The sequence below is a fragment of the Trichechus manatus genome, unplaced genomic scaffold (genome assembly GCF_000243295.1).
Source record: "Trichechus manatus latirostris isolate Lorelei unplaced genomic scaffold, TriManLat1.0 scaffold00016, whole genome shotgun sequence".
Classification (NCBI taxonomy): Eukaryota; Metazoa; Chordata; class Mammalia; order Sirenia; family Trichechidae; genus Trichechus; species Trichechus manatus.
Genome location: NW_004443952.1, coordinates 5113024 through 5131150, shown reverse-complemented (window position 1 = coordinate 5131150; position 18127 = coordinate 5113024). Strand labels below are relative to the sequence as shown.

Below are 18127 nucleotides of genomic sequence, written 5' to 3'. Positions count from 1 at the left end.
TGTTGTTATTGTTATATTAATGATGGCTACCATGAGCTGTACCTATTAATTTTTTAAATATCCACTTAACATACATCTCAGATAGGAATCAGCAATCCCATTTTACAGATGATGGAATTGAGGCACAGAGATAATAAGAAACATATATCCAAAAATATAGTTACTGGGTAACTGAGTTGGGATTCCAAACCAGGCTTTTCTGGCTCCAAAGCTTGTGTCTACCTAATAATGGATCTATAAAGGAGGGGAGGAGAGAAGAAATATTGATTTAGTAACTATAATATACCAGGCATTTTACCAATAGTATCACAATTAATCTTTACAGAGCTACGTCAGGCAGATTTTTTAAGTTCCCATTTTACCGATGATGGTTACTTACTTGCACATCACCTGCTTCTGCCCCATATCTTTGTCCTTCACTCTCAACTCCAGAAGTAGTATGGACACCTTAGGCCCAACCACTGACCTAAAAATAGAAGACCCTTTCTGACTCTCAAGTCTTCTGACTTCACATTTGAGCAATTCCTTGGAGTTTGGAATTTCAGAGCTCTGGCACTGAGTATCAGTGACAAGCAGAGGTGCCGAGAGTTTTGGGGATGTCAGCTGGGTTCTCCAGGGAGAGCTGTCCGTGAACCTCGAAGCACTTCTGTGCATGCCTATGCCCCTGTCAGTTCTTCTCAACTGGCAGTGAAAAGGAGGCCCCAAATCTCACCAGGTAGAATTCTGGGGTTGTCCAAATCGCTGTAGTCCCCCGAGAGCCCACTCAGGTGGAAAGGACTAAATTGGGCCCCAGAAAACTTTGTGTTTGATGAAACTCTTAGAATGTCAAAACCAGAAGGGTTTTTCTAGATGATCTGGACCTGCTCTTTTATTTTAAAGATGGGCAAACAGAGGCCCAGAAAGTGGCCAGGTCTAAAATTTGTTGGAATACCAAGACTGGAAGGGTTCTTAGAGTAATGTGGTCCTACCTGTTTGTTGTATATACTGGAAAATGAGAGCCAAACTGGGGAGAACTGGCCCAGAGTTGCACAGAGCTGAAGCATGAACCCAAGTCTCCTGACTCCCGGGCCACTGATTTTTCTCCTCCACTAGGCCACCTGCTGTTCATGAGCCATTCTCTGACCTGTAAGTGTCACAAGATATCTCTAGGTCACACATTCCTCCCTGTGTGTTGGTTAATGACTCCCTTTGACATATTCTAAACACTGTAGTCTTTGAGAACCCTCATTCTCCCAAACTTCAGCCAGGAACAGCAAAACCAAGGCAACATGCTGTAGCTATTGCTTCCTTCCATCTCATTGGATCAGTTCAGCATTTCGGGTAAAGGAGACTTGGGTTACCTGGGAACCCATTCTGCTGAGTCAGCAGTCTGGACAACCAGTGTGACAGCAGAATTTGATCCTCTCTTGACTCAGCATGAGGCCTAAGAGACCCTCCCCTGTCAGGCTCTGAGCCCTGCCAATGATGCTTATCGCCTTTGCCCTTGCAGGCGCCCCTCATCTCTTTCTTTTCTCCTTACCTTAGAACTAATAGTTTGCCTCTTGTCTGGGGCTGAAAAGTATGGTTAGAAGAGATACAAATGCTGGGACCAGAGAGAAGCCATCAACATGGAGTATCTAGTGGTAGCCCTCTGCCCTCTGCCCTTTGCCCCAAGTTGTGTGCCCAAAGTGGTCATCCACTCACTTGTTATCAAAGCTTCACTGAGCGTATATTATGTGCCAAGACTATTCTAGGTTCTCGGGATACAATGATTTTGGTCCAAGTGAAAATAGTAACTAAGTCTTCCCTGAGTCATCTTGTTCCTCGTTCATCCGTCCAGCTATCTAGCCAACATTTTACTGAACAAACATTTACAAAACATATACTAGATAAATGTTTGTTGAATCAAATTACCTGGCATTTTTCTAGGAAATCTAGGATACAAAAATGGATGACACACATTCCCTGTCCATGAGGAACTCACGGTAAAGGAGGTAGACAAAGAGAAAGTTCTAAAATGATGTACCAAGAGCTATAACCAAAGCAAGTAGAAGAGGCTGTAGAAGCACAAAGCAGCCTAGGTTACAAGTAAAGAAATTAAAAGGTTTTTTTGGAGAGGTTGGTTTTTGAGCTAGATCTTGAAGGATGAGCTGTTTGTCTGGATACATTACTGGCAGAAGGAGAGGCATGAAAAATACCAGAGATGCGAGAAATCTCTAAGTAGCAAAGCTTTTCACATGCTGTTTCCTCTGCCTAGAAATTGTCCCTCCTCCACCCCCACCTAATTAACTCATCCTTATGATCTCAGCTCAAATGTCATTTCCTTAGGGGCACCTTCACTGAGCTCCCTGACTAAGTCAAATCCTCCTACTTTATATTCTAATAGCATCATGTACCTCTCCTTCATAACTGTTATCAGAGTTGAAATTGGCCAATTTCATGTGTGATTATTAGATTAAACCCTGTCTCCTCACTAGAATGTAAGGTCTAGGAGAGTAATGGCTATATATTAACTTACTATTGTATCATTTTGCTTAAAACAATGTCTAACACATAGTAGGCATTCAATAACTAGGGTCGAGTAGAGGATGGATGGATGGATGGATGGGTGGATGGGTGGATGGATAGGTGGGTGGGTTGGCATGGCTACCAATGGATGGAGAGGGTATCTATGGGAGAGTAGCCAAAGATGAGAGGAGATTTTTTTCAGGGGTCAAACCAAAAAAGAACCACCCTCATTTATTTTTTCTCCTCTTCCTTCTCTTCTACCCCAGATACTCCTTTACCAAGTCAGTTCCTTTCATTCTAAAGAATAGAAATTGATCTCCTGCATTAGTCCAGTCATATATGCTATGAGGAAGAACATACAGAGCATAGTCCACAGGCAGACCTCCTGAGACAGAGAAAAGCAAAGAGCCTATCATTTGTTTGGTTTTTCTATGTGCCCCTCCACTCTAATATGAATGGAATTATGTGTTCAAAATGGCACCCACCCAGCCATGTGCATGTGAACATATACACCTGAACATAGTTCTTGTCTGTTTTTAGCTCTGTCTTGCAAAGATCATTCTTTAAAGCGTAATACGGTAGTGATGAAATGGAATCTGGCATCATGAGTTGGGAAAATGAAGGTTCTATGGGTGAGAATTTGGAGCACAGATGCAAAAGCCAGATGCCAAGTGGGATGGACTCCATGTAAACTTGGTTGTCCCCACAGCCATCAGAATGGGAAGGAAAGGCCATTGGATCACAGATGTTGTGCTGGGATGTGATAGTTTTAGCCAACTGATGACATCTTCTTTCCCATCAATGAGCCACTGTACGTTAGAGACCTAAAGACACACTTCACTTAGAGTGGTTTCACTTTCATCTTCTTTATATATTAAAGTGTCCCACAATATTGCATTTGATAGGGTAGTGGGTCCACTGCTTTAAGAAATCAGTGGACTGATCTTATCAATTTATTTCACTAGTAGGAATCCTGAGGCTCAGAGAAGATAAAATAAGCCACTTAACCAAAATCACCAAGTAACCAACCAGTTAGCTGAGGTTTAGAAGATCAGAATCCATGTTTTCTATACCCCTGCTAACTTCCCTTTCCACTATGCTTTTACAATCATATTCCATTTGAAAAACATCACTCCAGGCCAAAATTGGTGCTGTGGAGACGCAGATGAAACAGACATTGCCCATGTCTTTGACTTAGCTACAGATACATAAGATCACAGAATATAGTGTGCTAAGTGCTAAAATGGGGAAATACAAGTACTAAGGGAGTCACAGAGACTCCTGAACTTTCCTCTAATATGGCTCTGGGTTCAGATCAGTAATGGCTTGACTTCTTCTCCTTATCTTTTTAGCATCTTTTGAAAGGAACACGGGGAAGGAAAATAAATCAGTGTGTGCTAGATACAGCCTAGAGTAGTGAAGAAAACAACATGGAGTCAATGTAGATTTTAATCACTACACTTCCTCAGCCAGTGTGATCTTGGCTAAGTCCCTTTCTTTCTCTGAGCCTCAAGGTCTTCATCTGTAAAGTGGGAATAACAATGTTTGCCTCACATGTTGTTCAGAGAATTAAAAAAACAAACAAACAAAAAGGTAAAGCATGTGACACTGAGTACGTCTGTATTTCTCTCAGAGGAAAAGGGGCCCATACAAACCATGGTGCCAAATTCCTAGGACTTCTTACGTTTTTATCTTTATTATTCTTGGGAAGTTTACATTCAGCTTTCTACTATATTTACATATATTTTATTATAAATTATGCTTTTAATTACTTACCAGGAAAAATGGGGAAAGGGGAGCTTGAGAATTTTCTTATTATTTCTTCAAGTAAAATGAACACTTTACTTCAGGAAGATGTAACTGGTCTGTCTATGGCTTTGCATACCTCAGTATCTCCTCAAACAATCATACTCTGGTTGGGAATAATTTGGCTAGGTAAGATCTTTGTAAGTATTAGCAGTTAAGTGATAACTTTTCCAAGAGGGTGTTGGGATTTGAAGCCAGGTGGTCTAACTGTTGGGGTTTGTGAGAAGATGAGAGACATTTGAAAGCCTACAGAGGCCTAGATGAAGTGCTGCGGCCAGCTCCCCTCATTCCAGAATGCTAGTAAGACCTCATTTCCTTCCTGCCTTGCTCTCCCTTTATAGCCCTTCATAGGAGACAATTACTGTGATGCCATCAACAACCGGGCCTTCTGCAACTATGATGGTGGGGATTGCTGTGCCTCCACAGTGAAGACCAAAAAGGTAAGCCAGTGCCCTCCTTGCTCACTGCGTCCCCCATGCTTCCCCAGCTCACTTGTCCAGGATGACCCGTATATGCTAGAAGAGTCCTTGTTGTTCGGGTTGTGTCAGTACACTACCTTCAAGCTTTATTTTATTTTATTCTTTATTCTTTTTAGACAGTAGTTGAGCTAATATGTGCTAGGCCCTGAATGAGGTGTGAGAGACTCATGGGTGATATATGTTGATGTGGTCCCTGCCTGCAAAGCTTAGAGTCAGCTATAAAAGCAGACAATTACAAGAACAATATGAGTACTTTTAGAAGGGAAGGACTTAGTGCTGTGGAGTTCCTGGGGAGGGGCCTTGTCATATCTGAAGGTTTGGAGAAGATTCTGCCAAGGGAGTAACATCAACACTGACACTTGAGGAAGGAGGTGAAGGGGCAAGAAGGTGAGCAGGCAAAGAGTGTTTTGGGCAGGGGAATGACATGTAAAATCCTAGAGACAACACAGATTTTAGAGTAGGGCTTAAGTCTAGGGGAAGAGAGAAGAGGGGGCATTCCCAACAAGGTTACTCATGACCTTCAAGCATTTTCATGTCCTTTTTTTCACACCTGTGGAATTAGGGGGGAAGGTCTTGGTTGTGAACAAAGTCATTCATGACCTTAGAGCTTTTTCTAATGTCCTTTTTTTTCACAGCTGTAAAATTGGGGGGGGGGTGTCTTAGTTGTGATTTTCATCCTTTGTGTATTAGGGTACACATAGGAGTGATTTACGTGTTTATAGTAAAAGTGGATGACATCTTCGAGATGGACATCAACCACACAGGGAAGAGTGGCCACTTCCACTTTCTTGATGGGCGTTGGGACCTGAGTTTGGAATTCTTGCTGAGAGATGGGAAAGAAGTGGTAGACCTGGGCAATCCAAGTAGAGAATGGTTCCTGTGATCAGTGAGTTGACAGGAAACTATTTCTATATTTTTATACTCATCAACAGTCTGAGCTGAAAGCTCATTTGATCTCAAACATCATTTGATCTAATCTCTCCTTTTAAAGAAGAGGGAACTAAGTTCCAGAGACAGGAATGGACAAAGAATCATAGTCAGTCATAGCAGAAGAGCCGTCTGTGATGATCTGGTCCAAACTTTTCATTTTATTAATGGGGGAACCGACCAAGGCCTAGAAAGGAGGAATGATGTGTCCAAGGTGGCACAGTGAGTGATGGAGAGAAGCAGAGCAAGATTCCTGGCTTCCAATCCAAGTCCCTTTATACTGCAGCATCCTAAAGAGAGTTGGTTCCTTCAAGAAAGATACTCCGATCTCACTTATATGAAATACTTAGAATAAGCAGTGCATAGAAATCAAAGTTGAATAGTGCTTACCAGAGGCAGGGGTACGGGGAGGCCAAGTCATTGTTTAGGAAGTATTGAGTTTGTTTATGGTGATGGAAAATTTGGCAACAAATACTGGTGATGGTTGGACAACGTGATTGATGTAATTGGTGTCACTGATTATACACATGAAAAATGTTGAATTGGCAGATATAATGAGATATATATATATATACACCTAAACTATTCTTACTGTTGTAAAATATAGGCAACAATGAAAAAATAAACAAATAACATAAAAAAATACTCTGAGCCGATAATATGGGATGAATAGGGCAAGACTCAAGGATTACACTCAAAGAAGAGGACTGTTGCTGCATCTTTTGATTGACAAATAATGAAACTATTGTTCTCTGAGGTTGGTCAGTCTTGGGCTCAGAGTACTTACAGGACTCACCTGAGTTCACTCAGCTAATGTGGCAAAATCCAGATTTGAACCCAGTTCTGTCTGGCTCGAGAGCCTCGCTGTTTCTCCTGCATGGGGCTGAGTCTCAGAAGAGAAAAGCATTTGGGAGATAGGACCTTGTCCTCAGCACACCTGGGCATGACCCTCCCAGTTCTGGTTGGAAACATTTCACTGTGAACCCAGACTGCCTTGGCAAAGGTGAAAGCAGCTTTTTAATGCAGCAAAGACAGTTGATGAGGTTCCCAGCCTTGCCAGTCATCCTTGACATCCCAGTTGGCCCAGACAAGAGTTTCCCCTGGGCATATACAGGACAGAAGAAAGGCTTGGTTTCTGTCTCCAGTTTCAGTAGTAGGAAGCCTCTCAGGGTAAGAAAGTGGCTGGAGGCTGGCTTCCTTCCTCTCATGCTCCTGCCCTTATCTGATGGACCTGTTTAGGGCCCACTTATACCCTTGACCTCAATCCCATATCATGGAAAAATCTCTGCGCCTAAGCAGCGGATCCCAGGCTGGCACTCAGAAACTCACCCATACTGCATATTTGCTTTAAACATCTTCCTATGTTCTGTTATTTAAGTAGTTACTATGTGCTGGGCTGTGGGCTGGGATCTCTGGGCATATTATCAGTATCATTTAGACCCCAGAGCCACCCAACAAAGTAGCAAATTAAGGCTAGGAGAGGTGGAATCATTTGTGCAAGATGAGCCAGCGGTGTGGGATTTAGGATTTCCTGACTCCAAACAATCATAGTGGCTAATATTTATTGAGAGCTTACTGTTTGCCAAGCATCGTGTTAACTGCTTTTACATGTGTCATTTCATTTAATCAGTACAATAGCTCTGTTGTAGCTGTTTTCTTTTATCTTCATTTTATAGGTGATGAGACTGAGGCTCAAAAGGGTAAAGTCACACAATAAGTGGTGGAGCTGAGATACAAACCTAGTGAGTCTAAACCACAGAGCACCTACCTCTAACTACTGCTCTGAACACCTTGTTACGGTGGGCTTGTATATGGTCCAGGTATCTTGCCCTTCCCCTGGTAGATGGGCTCCTTGCTTTGTAGACCTCCTGGAATGGGGTCCTGGGTATGAACTTCAGGCCCAGGAGCAAGTTCTCAGCACCTTCTCCCAGACTTCCTTCTTGCCAGCTCTCCACCTAAACCTCTTACCGGTTCCCAGGGCTGAGGCCTCCAAATCCCTTGGCCAAGAGTAAGGTCTGTCTGCTCCCTCCATCCTCCCTCTCCTTGTTTGTCTGTACAGACACCAGCTGTTCCCCACATCTGCTTCATGAGGTGACCTGTGCCCAGCTGGCAGACAAGAGGAAGACAGTGCAGGAAACTCCATCTGACAGGGGGTCCAGTTTCCCAGCAGACACCTGTCTGCAGGGTGAGGCAGACAGAAAGGGGCAGGACTCAGCTTCTCAGAATGTCAGTTTATTATTTTCCTGTTGGAGCCTTGAGAGCCTCGAATACAGAGCAGATTTCCAGAACAGTTTCTCTAAGAGTTTCTCTTCATAACCGAAAAAAAAAAATCGCTTTATAATCGGAATCATTCTAAGCAAGCATGTGTTAAGGATGTGAGGGAGGAAGGGGGAACAACTTTAACATATTCAACATACCAAGGCTTTCTAAGGTGTGGTGGCCTGGAACGCTAGTTATGGTCATGTTTTAGGCAGCTGCCAAGAGACTGATTCTGGAAGATGTCTGGGGAGTTGGGGTGAGTCCCAGCTCTGTGACTTATTAGCTTGGTGACCTTAGGCAGGCCAGACTCACCTTGGGTTTTTAATCTCTTGATATTTGTATTAGCTCATGTCTAAGGACTCTCCACATGGCTTCCTGAGTGAGGTGATTATTGAGCAGGAATTTGAAGGCTAGTTAGAGCTAGGACTGGTAGAGAATGAGAAGAGGTTAATCGCAGTAGCATGCAACAAAAGATGGCGTACCCAATTGCTGACACTAAGTGTAGGGTTGCCATATTTATTTGCTAAATCTGGCGACCCTACCTAAGTGAGAACATGTTTTCTCAGGAATGGACGTTCAATACAACGTGTACCCCATGGATCTAAGGAGCCTAGTGTTTCTATGAGATATGTGAAGACAAGCAAAGTCATTGAATGGAGAGCAGCCTTCTTAGCAGAGTGGACCATGGCCTACATTGACAAAGAGTTGGTTGGTGCCGTACAGAGCTGAGGATGTGCACTGATGTCTTTTCTCAACCCAGCAGCCAGAATGGTCCTTTTAAAACAATTTAGATCATATCAGACCTCTATGCAAATCCCTGAAGAGCTTCCCCATTTTACTGAGTAAAAACCAAAGTCATTCCAATGGCCCACAAGTCCCCTACATGCTCTTCTGGCCCCCATTACCTCTCTGACTTCATTCCCCACTATTCAGGCTCTCGCTTACTCAGCTCTGGCCACTCTGGACTCCTTGCTCTTCCTTGCACAGGTCAAGCATCCTCCTACTTTACCACCATTGTCACTGACAGTTCCCTTAGCCTGGAGCACTCTTTTCCATTTATCCAGTGATTCACTTACTCACCTCCTCCAAGTCTGCTCAAGTACCATGCTCTTGATGAACCCCACACTGACTACCCACCCTACATCACCTCCAGCACTCCCACACCAATTTGTCTTGCTTTCCACTTTTTTCTTCCTTCCATAGCACTTATCACCTTGACATATAGTATAAGATGTAGTTATTATTTATTACCACCACTTTCACCTTGCTAGAATGCAAATTTCATGAGGGCAGGAACATGTGTCTGTTTTGGTCACCGTCGTATATATACCAAGTTCCAAATTACCTCACTGTTGCCAGTCCCATAGTAGGTGCTCAGTTAATATTTGTTAAATGAGTGTGTGTAGGGTAGTACCTGCTATGTGAAGATACTGTGCTAGGCCATGAGCAAGGTGAATTTGGTCCCAGCCACACTGAGTTCATGTCTTGTGGACTAGTGGCTGGACATTTAGAGTATAATAAATGCTGACGGGAACGCAGCAAGTGAGGAGGCAACTTCAAAGGTGAGATCTGAAAAGTTCAGTAGGTCTTATCCAGGTTAAAGGAGTAGAGGGAAGCCCTAGGTGAGGATGGGAAGGAAAGAGTGTTTCTGGCAGAGGGCACAGCCTTTGCAAAGGCCCAGACATAAGGGAGACTATTAGAGAAACAGTAATTCCTTGAGTATAGCTAGGACACAGTGCAAGGGGAGAAATGGCAGAGATGAACCTGGAGGGATGAGCAGGACCCAGGACTTGAAGACTTTTATAAGCCAAGCCAGAGGGCAAAGGAGTAGAAGGCTTTCTGGAAGAGATGATGAATGCAGTGAACATGAAGGATGAGTAAGACATAACAAGAAGGTTAAGCAGATTAGACTAACTCCTCCTTGTCCAAAAACCACTGGCTTCTGGAGTGTTACAATTCTTCCCAGTTGGGGTGCAGCCTGACTTTCTCTTGCAGATGAAATAGGCCCTAATTTTAATTTAGTCCTATCAGGGTTGCTATGAGTCGGAATCAACTTGATGGCAATGGGTTTGGTTTTTGGTTTTATGAGGAGTCAGACCCTTCTAGCCAAAAAAGTTATCATCACATCACCTTTGTTAACATCATCATCACCAACATTGTCATCACTAATATCACCATCATCATCATCACCATTTATTGAGCACATACAAATGTCATGTGCTGTGCTAAGTGCTTTGCCTGAAATTTATATTTTATCTAAAACTATTTCTATGTGGTAGGACTGTTATTAGTTCCTTTTTAGAGACAGAGAAACTGAAGCCGAAAAAGGGACATTGCCTGATATCATACACAGTCAATAACAGAACAAGGATTCAAACCCAAGTCTCCTCATCGAGGCCAGTGATCTTCTCTATATAACCACTTTATCTACTTTTAAACAAGCCTCTATATTCATTGATTTACTCCATGCCCTGTGCCAGGCGCTGTATCTGGCTTTACCCCCAAAGAGCTTGTCATAGTTGACATCACACTTTCATCTATTTACATCTCATTCAATCTTTCTTTCAACATTGACAAGACCCTGAGACTCCATTCATTTACATATTGTACACGGTAATTGTGACAGAGACCTTATGGCCTTCAAAGCCTAAAATATATACTGTGTGGAGCTTTTCAGGAAAAGATTGCCAACCCCTGTTTTATTATCTTGCTACTCAAAATGTGGTCCAATGGCCATCCACACCACTCCTGAGCTATTTAATAATGCAGGGTCTCAGACTCCACCTGATTATTGTCATTTAGAAAATGCGTACTCTCCATCTTCTCCCTCTTGAGTATATTTTCTAAGACATAGTATTTTGGTCTATGTATGTGTACAACTGAGTGTATGAGCCTCATGAATCAGAGCTTTGAATAATCATTATCTAAATATCCACAGTAGATTAAAAAATATTATGAGATAGAAATTTAGTATTAATGTACAATTTAGAGATTCTTGAAATGTTATCTCAATAACGTTTCAAAATAATATTATAAGGAAAAATTATAAAAGACTATAAAATTTTATGAGTGTCCTGGCTAATGCATCCACCCAGGTTATCTTTGCTGGTATTTGTCTTTGATTAGGCTATTTTACAACTCTATAGAGCTAGAATAAGCAGTCCTGGTAGTGCAATGGTTAAGTGCTGGGCTGCTAACTGAAAAGTTGGCCGTTCAAACCTACCCAGCAACTCCACAGGAGAAAGGCCTGGCAATCTGCTTCCATAAAGATTACAGCCAAGAAAACCCTACGAGGCAGTTCTGCTCTGTCACACAGGGTCTCTGTAAGTCAGAATCAACCCTATGGCACAGAACAGTAACAACGACATAGAGCTAGAAGGAGTCCCTGGGTGGTGCAAACGGTTAACACTCTTGGGTGCTACCCGAGGGGTTGGCGGTTCGAGTCTGCCCAGGCGTGCCTGGGGGGAGAGGCAAGGCCATGTATCTCCAAAGATCAATCAATGAAGACCCAGTGGAACACAGTCCTGCTCTGGCATACATAAGGTCACCATTAGTTGTGGTAGACTCGATGGAAACTAGAAATAGAGCTGGAAGTTAACTTGTAGGAAACTGATAGTAATGCAAGTAATTCCTGTCCGTAGAAATAGAAATTGTGTCCAGTGGAATGCAATTTGTTATCAACCTGGGCCTACTGACCAGTTTTGCCTCTGTTTATAAATTCATTATCAGATTATAAAGCCTAATATTTTGAGATCTCTTTTGAACTGGTTGTGATATCTTACTTCACTGATTACCTCATTAATTACTGAGTTAAGTAAAATCTGTGACACATTAACAAAAAAAAAGACCCTGAGACTCAGAGGGTGAAATGACTTGCCCAAAGTCCCGCGGCCGGAAGGTGGCAGAGCAAAGGCTTTCAGACCATCAGTATATGATGCCTCTTGCTTCTCCTCCTGCACACTCTCTGCTTGTTACCTCCCTGTTGTGTCTGAGTCAGAATCCAGCCGTGTCTGCCTCCCAGGCCCAGACGAGACCTGCAGCCAAGGCCTTGTGGTGCATTTGGCTGGGCTGTGTTACTGAGCTTCTCACACATGCAGATGGAGGTGTTAGCCTGGACAGCTTACCCAGCGGAAGAAACCTCCATGCTGGAGCACTGTTTCCAGCCCAGAAAGAAATGGGAAAGAGTCCTGGCCTTTAGTCATTGGCCAGGGCTTGTTGACAGAACCCCAGAGTGGGTGGCCAAGCCATTTATGGGGCATCCTAGCCACATGGTGCTAGGAATCCCCAAATGTAAACTGGCCACCACGATGTTCATGCTGTGGGTGGTAGGTTTTCTTGGGAGGCCGTCTGGGGAAGAAGGTGGGAAGCTGCACGGGGAATCAGGGAATCTGATAGGCAAGCTCAGAACACTCACTATATCGGGGTGTGACTCCTCTCTCTGTGACTCAGTTTCTTCCTCTGTGAATAGGGGACCCTGACTCCTGCTCTGTCTACCTCCTGGGGGATGGTAGCTATGAGTGGCTACAAACATGTATGCAGATCCCAGGCCACTTGCCAGCCCTGTGACTCACCTCTTTGCATCTTAGTTTCCGCTAAGATATAAAATTAGGGTTGCTGGTAGGAGTGAGTGAGAAAATGTACATTGAGTTTATCTCAGTGCCAGACACATAATAAGGTAATAAAAGGATACTGGCTATTAAAAAGACAGCAGCCAGACTCACCAGGTTGTGAAGAAAGTGTCTTTTTCTTACTCTTACTTGCTGAAGGGCTGTCAGTCTTTGGAGATGGGTCTGAAATCCTGTATCCTCTACTTATCAACTAGTAGTGAGGTCCGAGGCAAGTTTGTTTTGTCTTAAACATTGAGAAGCCTCTATTTTCTCATCTGCAAAATGGGCAACTAATAAGGATAGCCTCACAAGGTTGTGTGATGTCAACAAGCTATTATATGGAAATCATCAGGCTCAGGGAAGGCCATCAGGAATTGTTAGCATTTATGAAAAAATGGTGTTCACTACTGTGAACTTGTATGAACAGGCTTCATGGAAGTCTATTCCAGGTCAGACCAAGGAACACCTGGGAAAGTGGATGGAGCTGGTGATCTCCACCGATTTCTTTCCAGCTTTAGGCCCTTGATCAGTAAGTAAGCTTGTGACTAGAGGAGATCCCAAAATAGTCTCAGCATGGGCAGTTTTCAGGGAGGTAAGAAGGAGGGTGGAAGGAGGGAACAAGACATTGTGCATCTCTTCTGTGCCAGGCGCTGTGCCAGCTGGTTTGTAGATGACATTATTTCATTGATTCCTCCCTAGAAGTCTGAGAGCTCTTTAGGAAGGCAACATATTACAGATAGGGAGACTAAGGTTCACAGGGCTCTAGGGACTTGCCCAAAGTCATGCAGTTCCTTCATGGAGCCCACAACTGATCCCCGGCTTGTCTGCCTCCCAAATTCCTAGCGAGAGCTCAGTCAATGAAGCTGCTATTACAAACATGTGGTGGAGACAAGGAGGCCTCTGGATCTGCCACCTCAGACCAAACCTTCCAAACTCTGTCATATTCTGATTGAGTTTCCTTGCCTTACTTTCCAGATGACATTCTTTCAGGAAAATGCTGAAACTGCCTGGGCCAACCTGGGGAGGGAAGAGTGGTCGCACCAAGCCAACATAGCCAAAGTGACCAGGCTGGTCTGAGAAGCTAACTAGTGGCAGAGCCCTGCCAGTTGATGGTTTCAGAGAAGCTGGTGGAACTAGGGAAGACAGAAAGGGGAACATGAAAGACTGAGTGTTTGGGGGAAATTTCCATTTGTAATTCCTTCCTAGACAAGGCATTGCCTTCTGCCTTCTCAAACTGAGAAGAATGTTCAGCCAAATGGGAACTTAGAGACCAGTAAGATCAACTCTGAATGCACAGATGGGAAAACTGAAGCCCAGAAAAGGGAAGTACCTTGTACAAAATCAGGTAGCAAGTAAGTTCAAGAAAAGAGGCTTCCAAACATGCATCCTGCCTCTATCTCCATGCATTGATTTACTGAGTACCTATTATGTATTGTACAAAAACTCAGTGCTAGGGATGCGATGTTGAACGATAGACATGGTCACTGCCCAGACTGAGCTGACAATGAACTGAAGAAGACATCAACCAGTTTAGGACAAGTAGGAGGTAAAGATAGGTTCCTGTGATGTGGAGTGAAGGTGATGATGGCATCTTTGGATGGACCAATGAGGAAGGAGGTGATGCTTGAGGTGAGACCTGAGGAGAACAAGGAGCTGCCAGTGGAAGGGCATTTCAGGCAGAGGAACAATAGTGGCCAAAGATTTAAAAGCAGGAAAACATAGTATTTGAAGAACCAAAAAATTTTTTTTAAAATAAAAAGCCACAGAGAGTGAGGGGGAAAGGGGAACCAGGTGAGCTCTAAGAAGTATGTGGAGGTCAGATCTTGCAAGGTCTTGAACTTGTGGTAAGGCTTTGTATCTTATTCCAAGAGGTAAAATGTGCTAAATTGCTATCTGTGTGAGGTGCGGCAGGAAATACAAGAGACACATCAGATGTAAAACTGTCCTTAATGGGTCTCAGAGCCCAATGGGAAAGTGGTACAGAGTGAATGGTACAGAAGACATTAGAGGTAACTGGATCACTTTAATTCCAATTAGAATGTGGGCAAGGACAGGAGAAGGGGAGAGATAAGGTGATGGGTGAGTTGGGGACAAAGAGATTGCCCAAGTCTAGGAAGATGGGAGAGAGGGCACAATAGGCAGGAAAGGCGTCCCAGTTGGTGAAATGTAAGCGAGAAATTTAGATTCAGCACTCAAGCATTCAGCATTGAGTATCTCCTAGATAGTAGCCCATGTCCTAGGGGCTTTCACGTGTTTATTCTTGTTTGGTTTCCACACCATATGAAATACAGTATATATATATTTTTAATCTCCAGATGTAGAAACCAAGGGTCATGGCAGTGAAGGTATTTTCCCAAAGTCACTCAGCAAATATGAGGCAAGCGAGGATCACAATCCAGGCCCTAAAACTCTCGTGAGAGTACTCTTACCACTCTTCCTCAGTTACTTGGATTTGGACTCAGCGCTGCCTTCAGTTTCCCCCATTAAATTGGAGAGTTTTCTCTCTATGCGTCTTCCAATTCTAACATTCTGTGCTTCTCTTGGAGCCAAAGAGGTTGCAGGAGAATATTCACAATGGAGGCCACAGAAAGTAAGTGTCTGACCAGGAACAGCAAGTAGTAGACAGAGACGCACTGCACGGAAGAAAATGTTTACTCCAGCCTCAAGCACCTATTAATTTTAATTTGAAAGAGTAACAAAGGTGTGTTAGCCATGGGTACAAAGGAAGAGACAGTCAGAGAGAGATGGAGAAAGGAATAGAAATTTATTCATTCTATGGCTGAGGCCCTTGGGAAACAATGAACAAGACAGATAAGGTCCCTGCCTCATTAGCCACAGAATTGGTGGGAGGGTTGACAAAACAAACAAAAAACAGTGGAGATTAGGTAGATAGACAGATGGATAGATAGATACAGGCACGTAAACATACATAGATATAATTGAGCACTTAGCATATGTCAAGCACTGTATAATAAGTGAATTATCTCACTTACCCTTCATCACAACCTCAGAAAGTGGGCACTATCATCATTCCCATTTAATGGATGAGTCAAATGAGGCTCAAACAAATTGTCACATGCCCAAGGTCACAGCTCAAGCAGATGAGAGAGCTGGGACTTACACTTAAATCTTACTGATGTTCAATCCCATATTTTAAATTATTGCAAAATTACTGCAAAGAGGGAGGGAGGGAGGGAGGAACGGAAGGAAGAAAGACAAAGAGGCAGAGAGACAAGAGTTGGATAACAGAGAATGAGGTCACAAGTGCATGAGAGAGATCAAGAGAGACAAAGATGCTGTCTGAGACTATGTGAGCACTTGGAGACCCTGCCTAGGCAGGAGGCGAATGAGGTCATTAAATCCATCTGCGCAGATGGGGGCCCTCTAGGGAAAGTTGTATGCAAATGTCATGATGCAATGAGGTGAAAGTGACTTGCGTTAGTGCAGGCTGGGGCTCAAGCAGGGACTTCACTCTGCTCTTTGGAAAGTCCATCTGCTGCATGAGGAAGACACTTGCTCTGCTGGGCTCTTCCTATCAGCTTCTAGAAAGGAAAGCTGGCCCAAGGTCACAGAGCATGGAAAGGGATGGACTGGGAACTGGAAACTCAAATTTCTCACTTTTTTTTTAATGTTAAAATCTGTTTCTGAGGGCCTTCAACTACATTTTGTATGTGAAATATTCCCTATTCAAAATTTCAGGCCACTAGAAAATAATCTGAGTTCGCCTGAGACAGGCTTTTGCTGTTTACATCATTGCCTCCTAAAATCAACTTGCCAATATACAGTTAAGGAGCGCTGGTGGTGGACAGCTAAGCTGCTAACCAAAAGGTTGGTAGTTTGAACCAGGGCTTTGCATTTCTAACAAGTTCCCAGGAAGTTATGCATAAGAATCACCTATAACTTCCTGGGAACTTGTTAGAATTGCAAATTCTCAGCAGGGGTTGCAACCAGAAAGAACTAGTTGGAAGCCCTGGTTTGAACCCACCCAGCAGCTCCACAGGAGAAAGACCTGGTGATTTGCTCCTGTAAAGATTACAGCCTAGAAAACCTTATGGAGCAGTTCTACCTAATATAACTATATTAAACAACTTTGGTTTAGTACATTCCAATTTTTCATCCATGATTTCATCCAGCCCTTATATTTGTTTCACAGTACAGGTTGGGTTTTATCATACCATCCTGTAGATAGGAACTTGAGGCTCAGAGAGAAGTAGCTTGTCCTACTTTAAATACCAGAATTGTCACTTACTACTTTGGGCAAATGACTACCCCTTTCTGAGCCTCAGTTTCCCCATCTGTAAAAGGGTACCTATCTTACAGAGTTGTCAAAAGGATTCAGTGTTTTCCTGTTTGGAAAATACTTAGCACATTACCTGATCCAAGTACTCCCCTCCCCCTACACTGCAAAGGAACTTCTCTGATGGAACCATGATGGTTTTGATAACAGTTATCACACAGCTAGCAACAAGCAGAACCACAACTTGAACTTGAATCTTCTGCTCCCCAAATCCAGTGATTGTCCCCTGCCCTGCACTGCCTCTCTGAAAATTATTGCCTCAGACTCAAACCACGTGTGTTCACAGCTTCTCTTTTTCTCTCTCAGGTCACCCCCTTCCCTATGTCCTGTGACCTACAAGGCGACTGTGCTTGTCGGGACCCCCGGGCCCAAGAACACAGCCGGAAAGACCTCCGGGGATACAGCCATGGCTAAGGAAGGACAAGGAGTTGTCAAAGCATTCCCAACGCCAGGACCCGCATCCCTTTGGTATTGATTTCACAGTCAGCTGCTCAATGGAATGGCCTCTCCACACCAGGGATCCTTAGCACCCAACCGGTCTGCCTTTAATTTCACCCAGGAAGGACTCACAGTGGGGCAGATGAACCAAGTCTTGCCATGTTCAATGATGGAATGGAATCCCATCCCAAAGTTTTAGATGGATTGCAAATACAGCATGCAGTCACAGAGCCTCCTAAAATTCTAACCATTTGTCACATGACCACAGCAAGGAACATACTCTGTATCTAGGAGTGTGCACATCTGTTGTTAGAATGCATGCATGCATACACACCCATACAAACACCTGTATAAGGGCAGTTTTGGAGACAAAGTAAAGAGAGACTAGAACAAAACTCAGTCTTTCCTTTCCCAAGCTCCTAGCCAACACTGTCCTTGAAAGAAAGAGAGTTGCAGAAACTGCTAAGACCAGGTATTGAGATGCCAAGATAGCTTGCACCCTGAGGCTTGGAATATGCGGGGCATGCACACTTGTGCGGTCTTTTGGGATTGGAAGTTAAATGGTCTCTGGCCACCTACCTTCTAGGAAACTAGGACCCAGGAAGAGGTAAAGAATCCAAGGTATGCAAAGTCCCCCAGTTCTTCCTCTGCCATAGCGATTTTACCCCAACTCCAAGGTATGAGGCCAAGCTGGAAAAGGCTTAGGATTGGAACATCAAGGTGTTATACCAGCCCCCTGCTTGAGGCTTGAGGTCATATTATTCTTCCAGAACGCCCCTGTTCTCTGAATCTTGCCCTGGGACCACATTTGCTGCTACTTTTCCTGC

The 18127-nt window shown here is 43.7% G+C and overlaps 1 protein-coding gene across 1 annotated transcript in view; it reads left to right on the top strand.

The window, feature by feature from the left end:
- Positions 1 to 17571, top strand: part of PAPPA (pappalysin 1) — a 263538-nt gene extending 245967 nt beyond the window's left edge. Inside the window, exons 21-22 of the mRNA XM_004372342.3 lie at positions 4635 to 4733; positions 17169 to 17571. Coding sequence (XP_004372399.2) covers positions 4635 to 4733; positions 17169 to 17276 — 207 coding nt within the window. The 3' untranslated portion in view covers positions 17277 to 17571. The remainder of the gene's footprint in view (positions 1 to 4634; positions 4734 to 17168) is intronic.
- Positions 17572 to 18127: the final 556 nt, after the last annotated feature.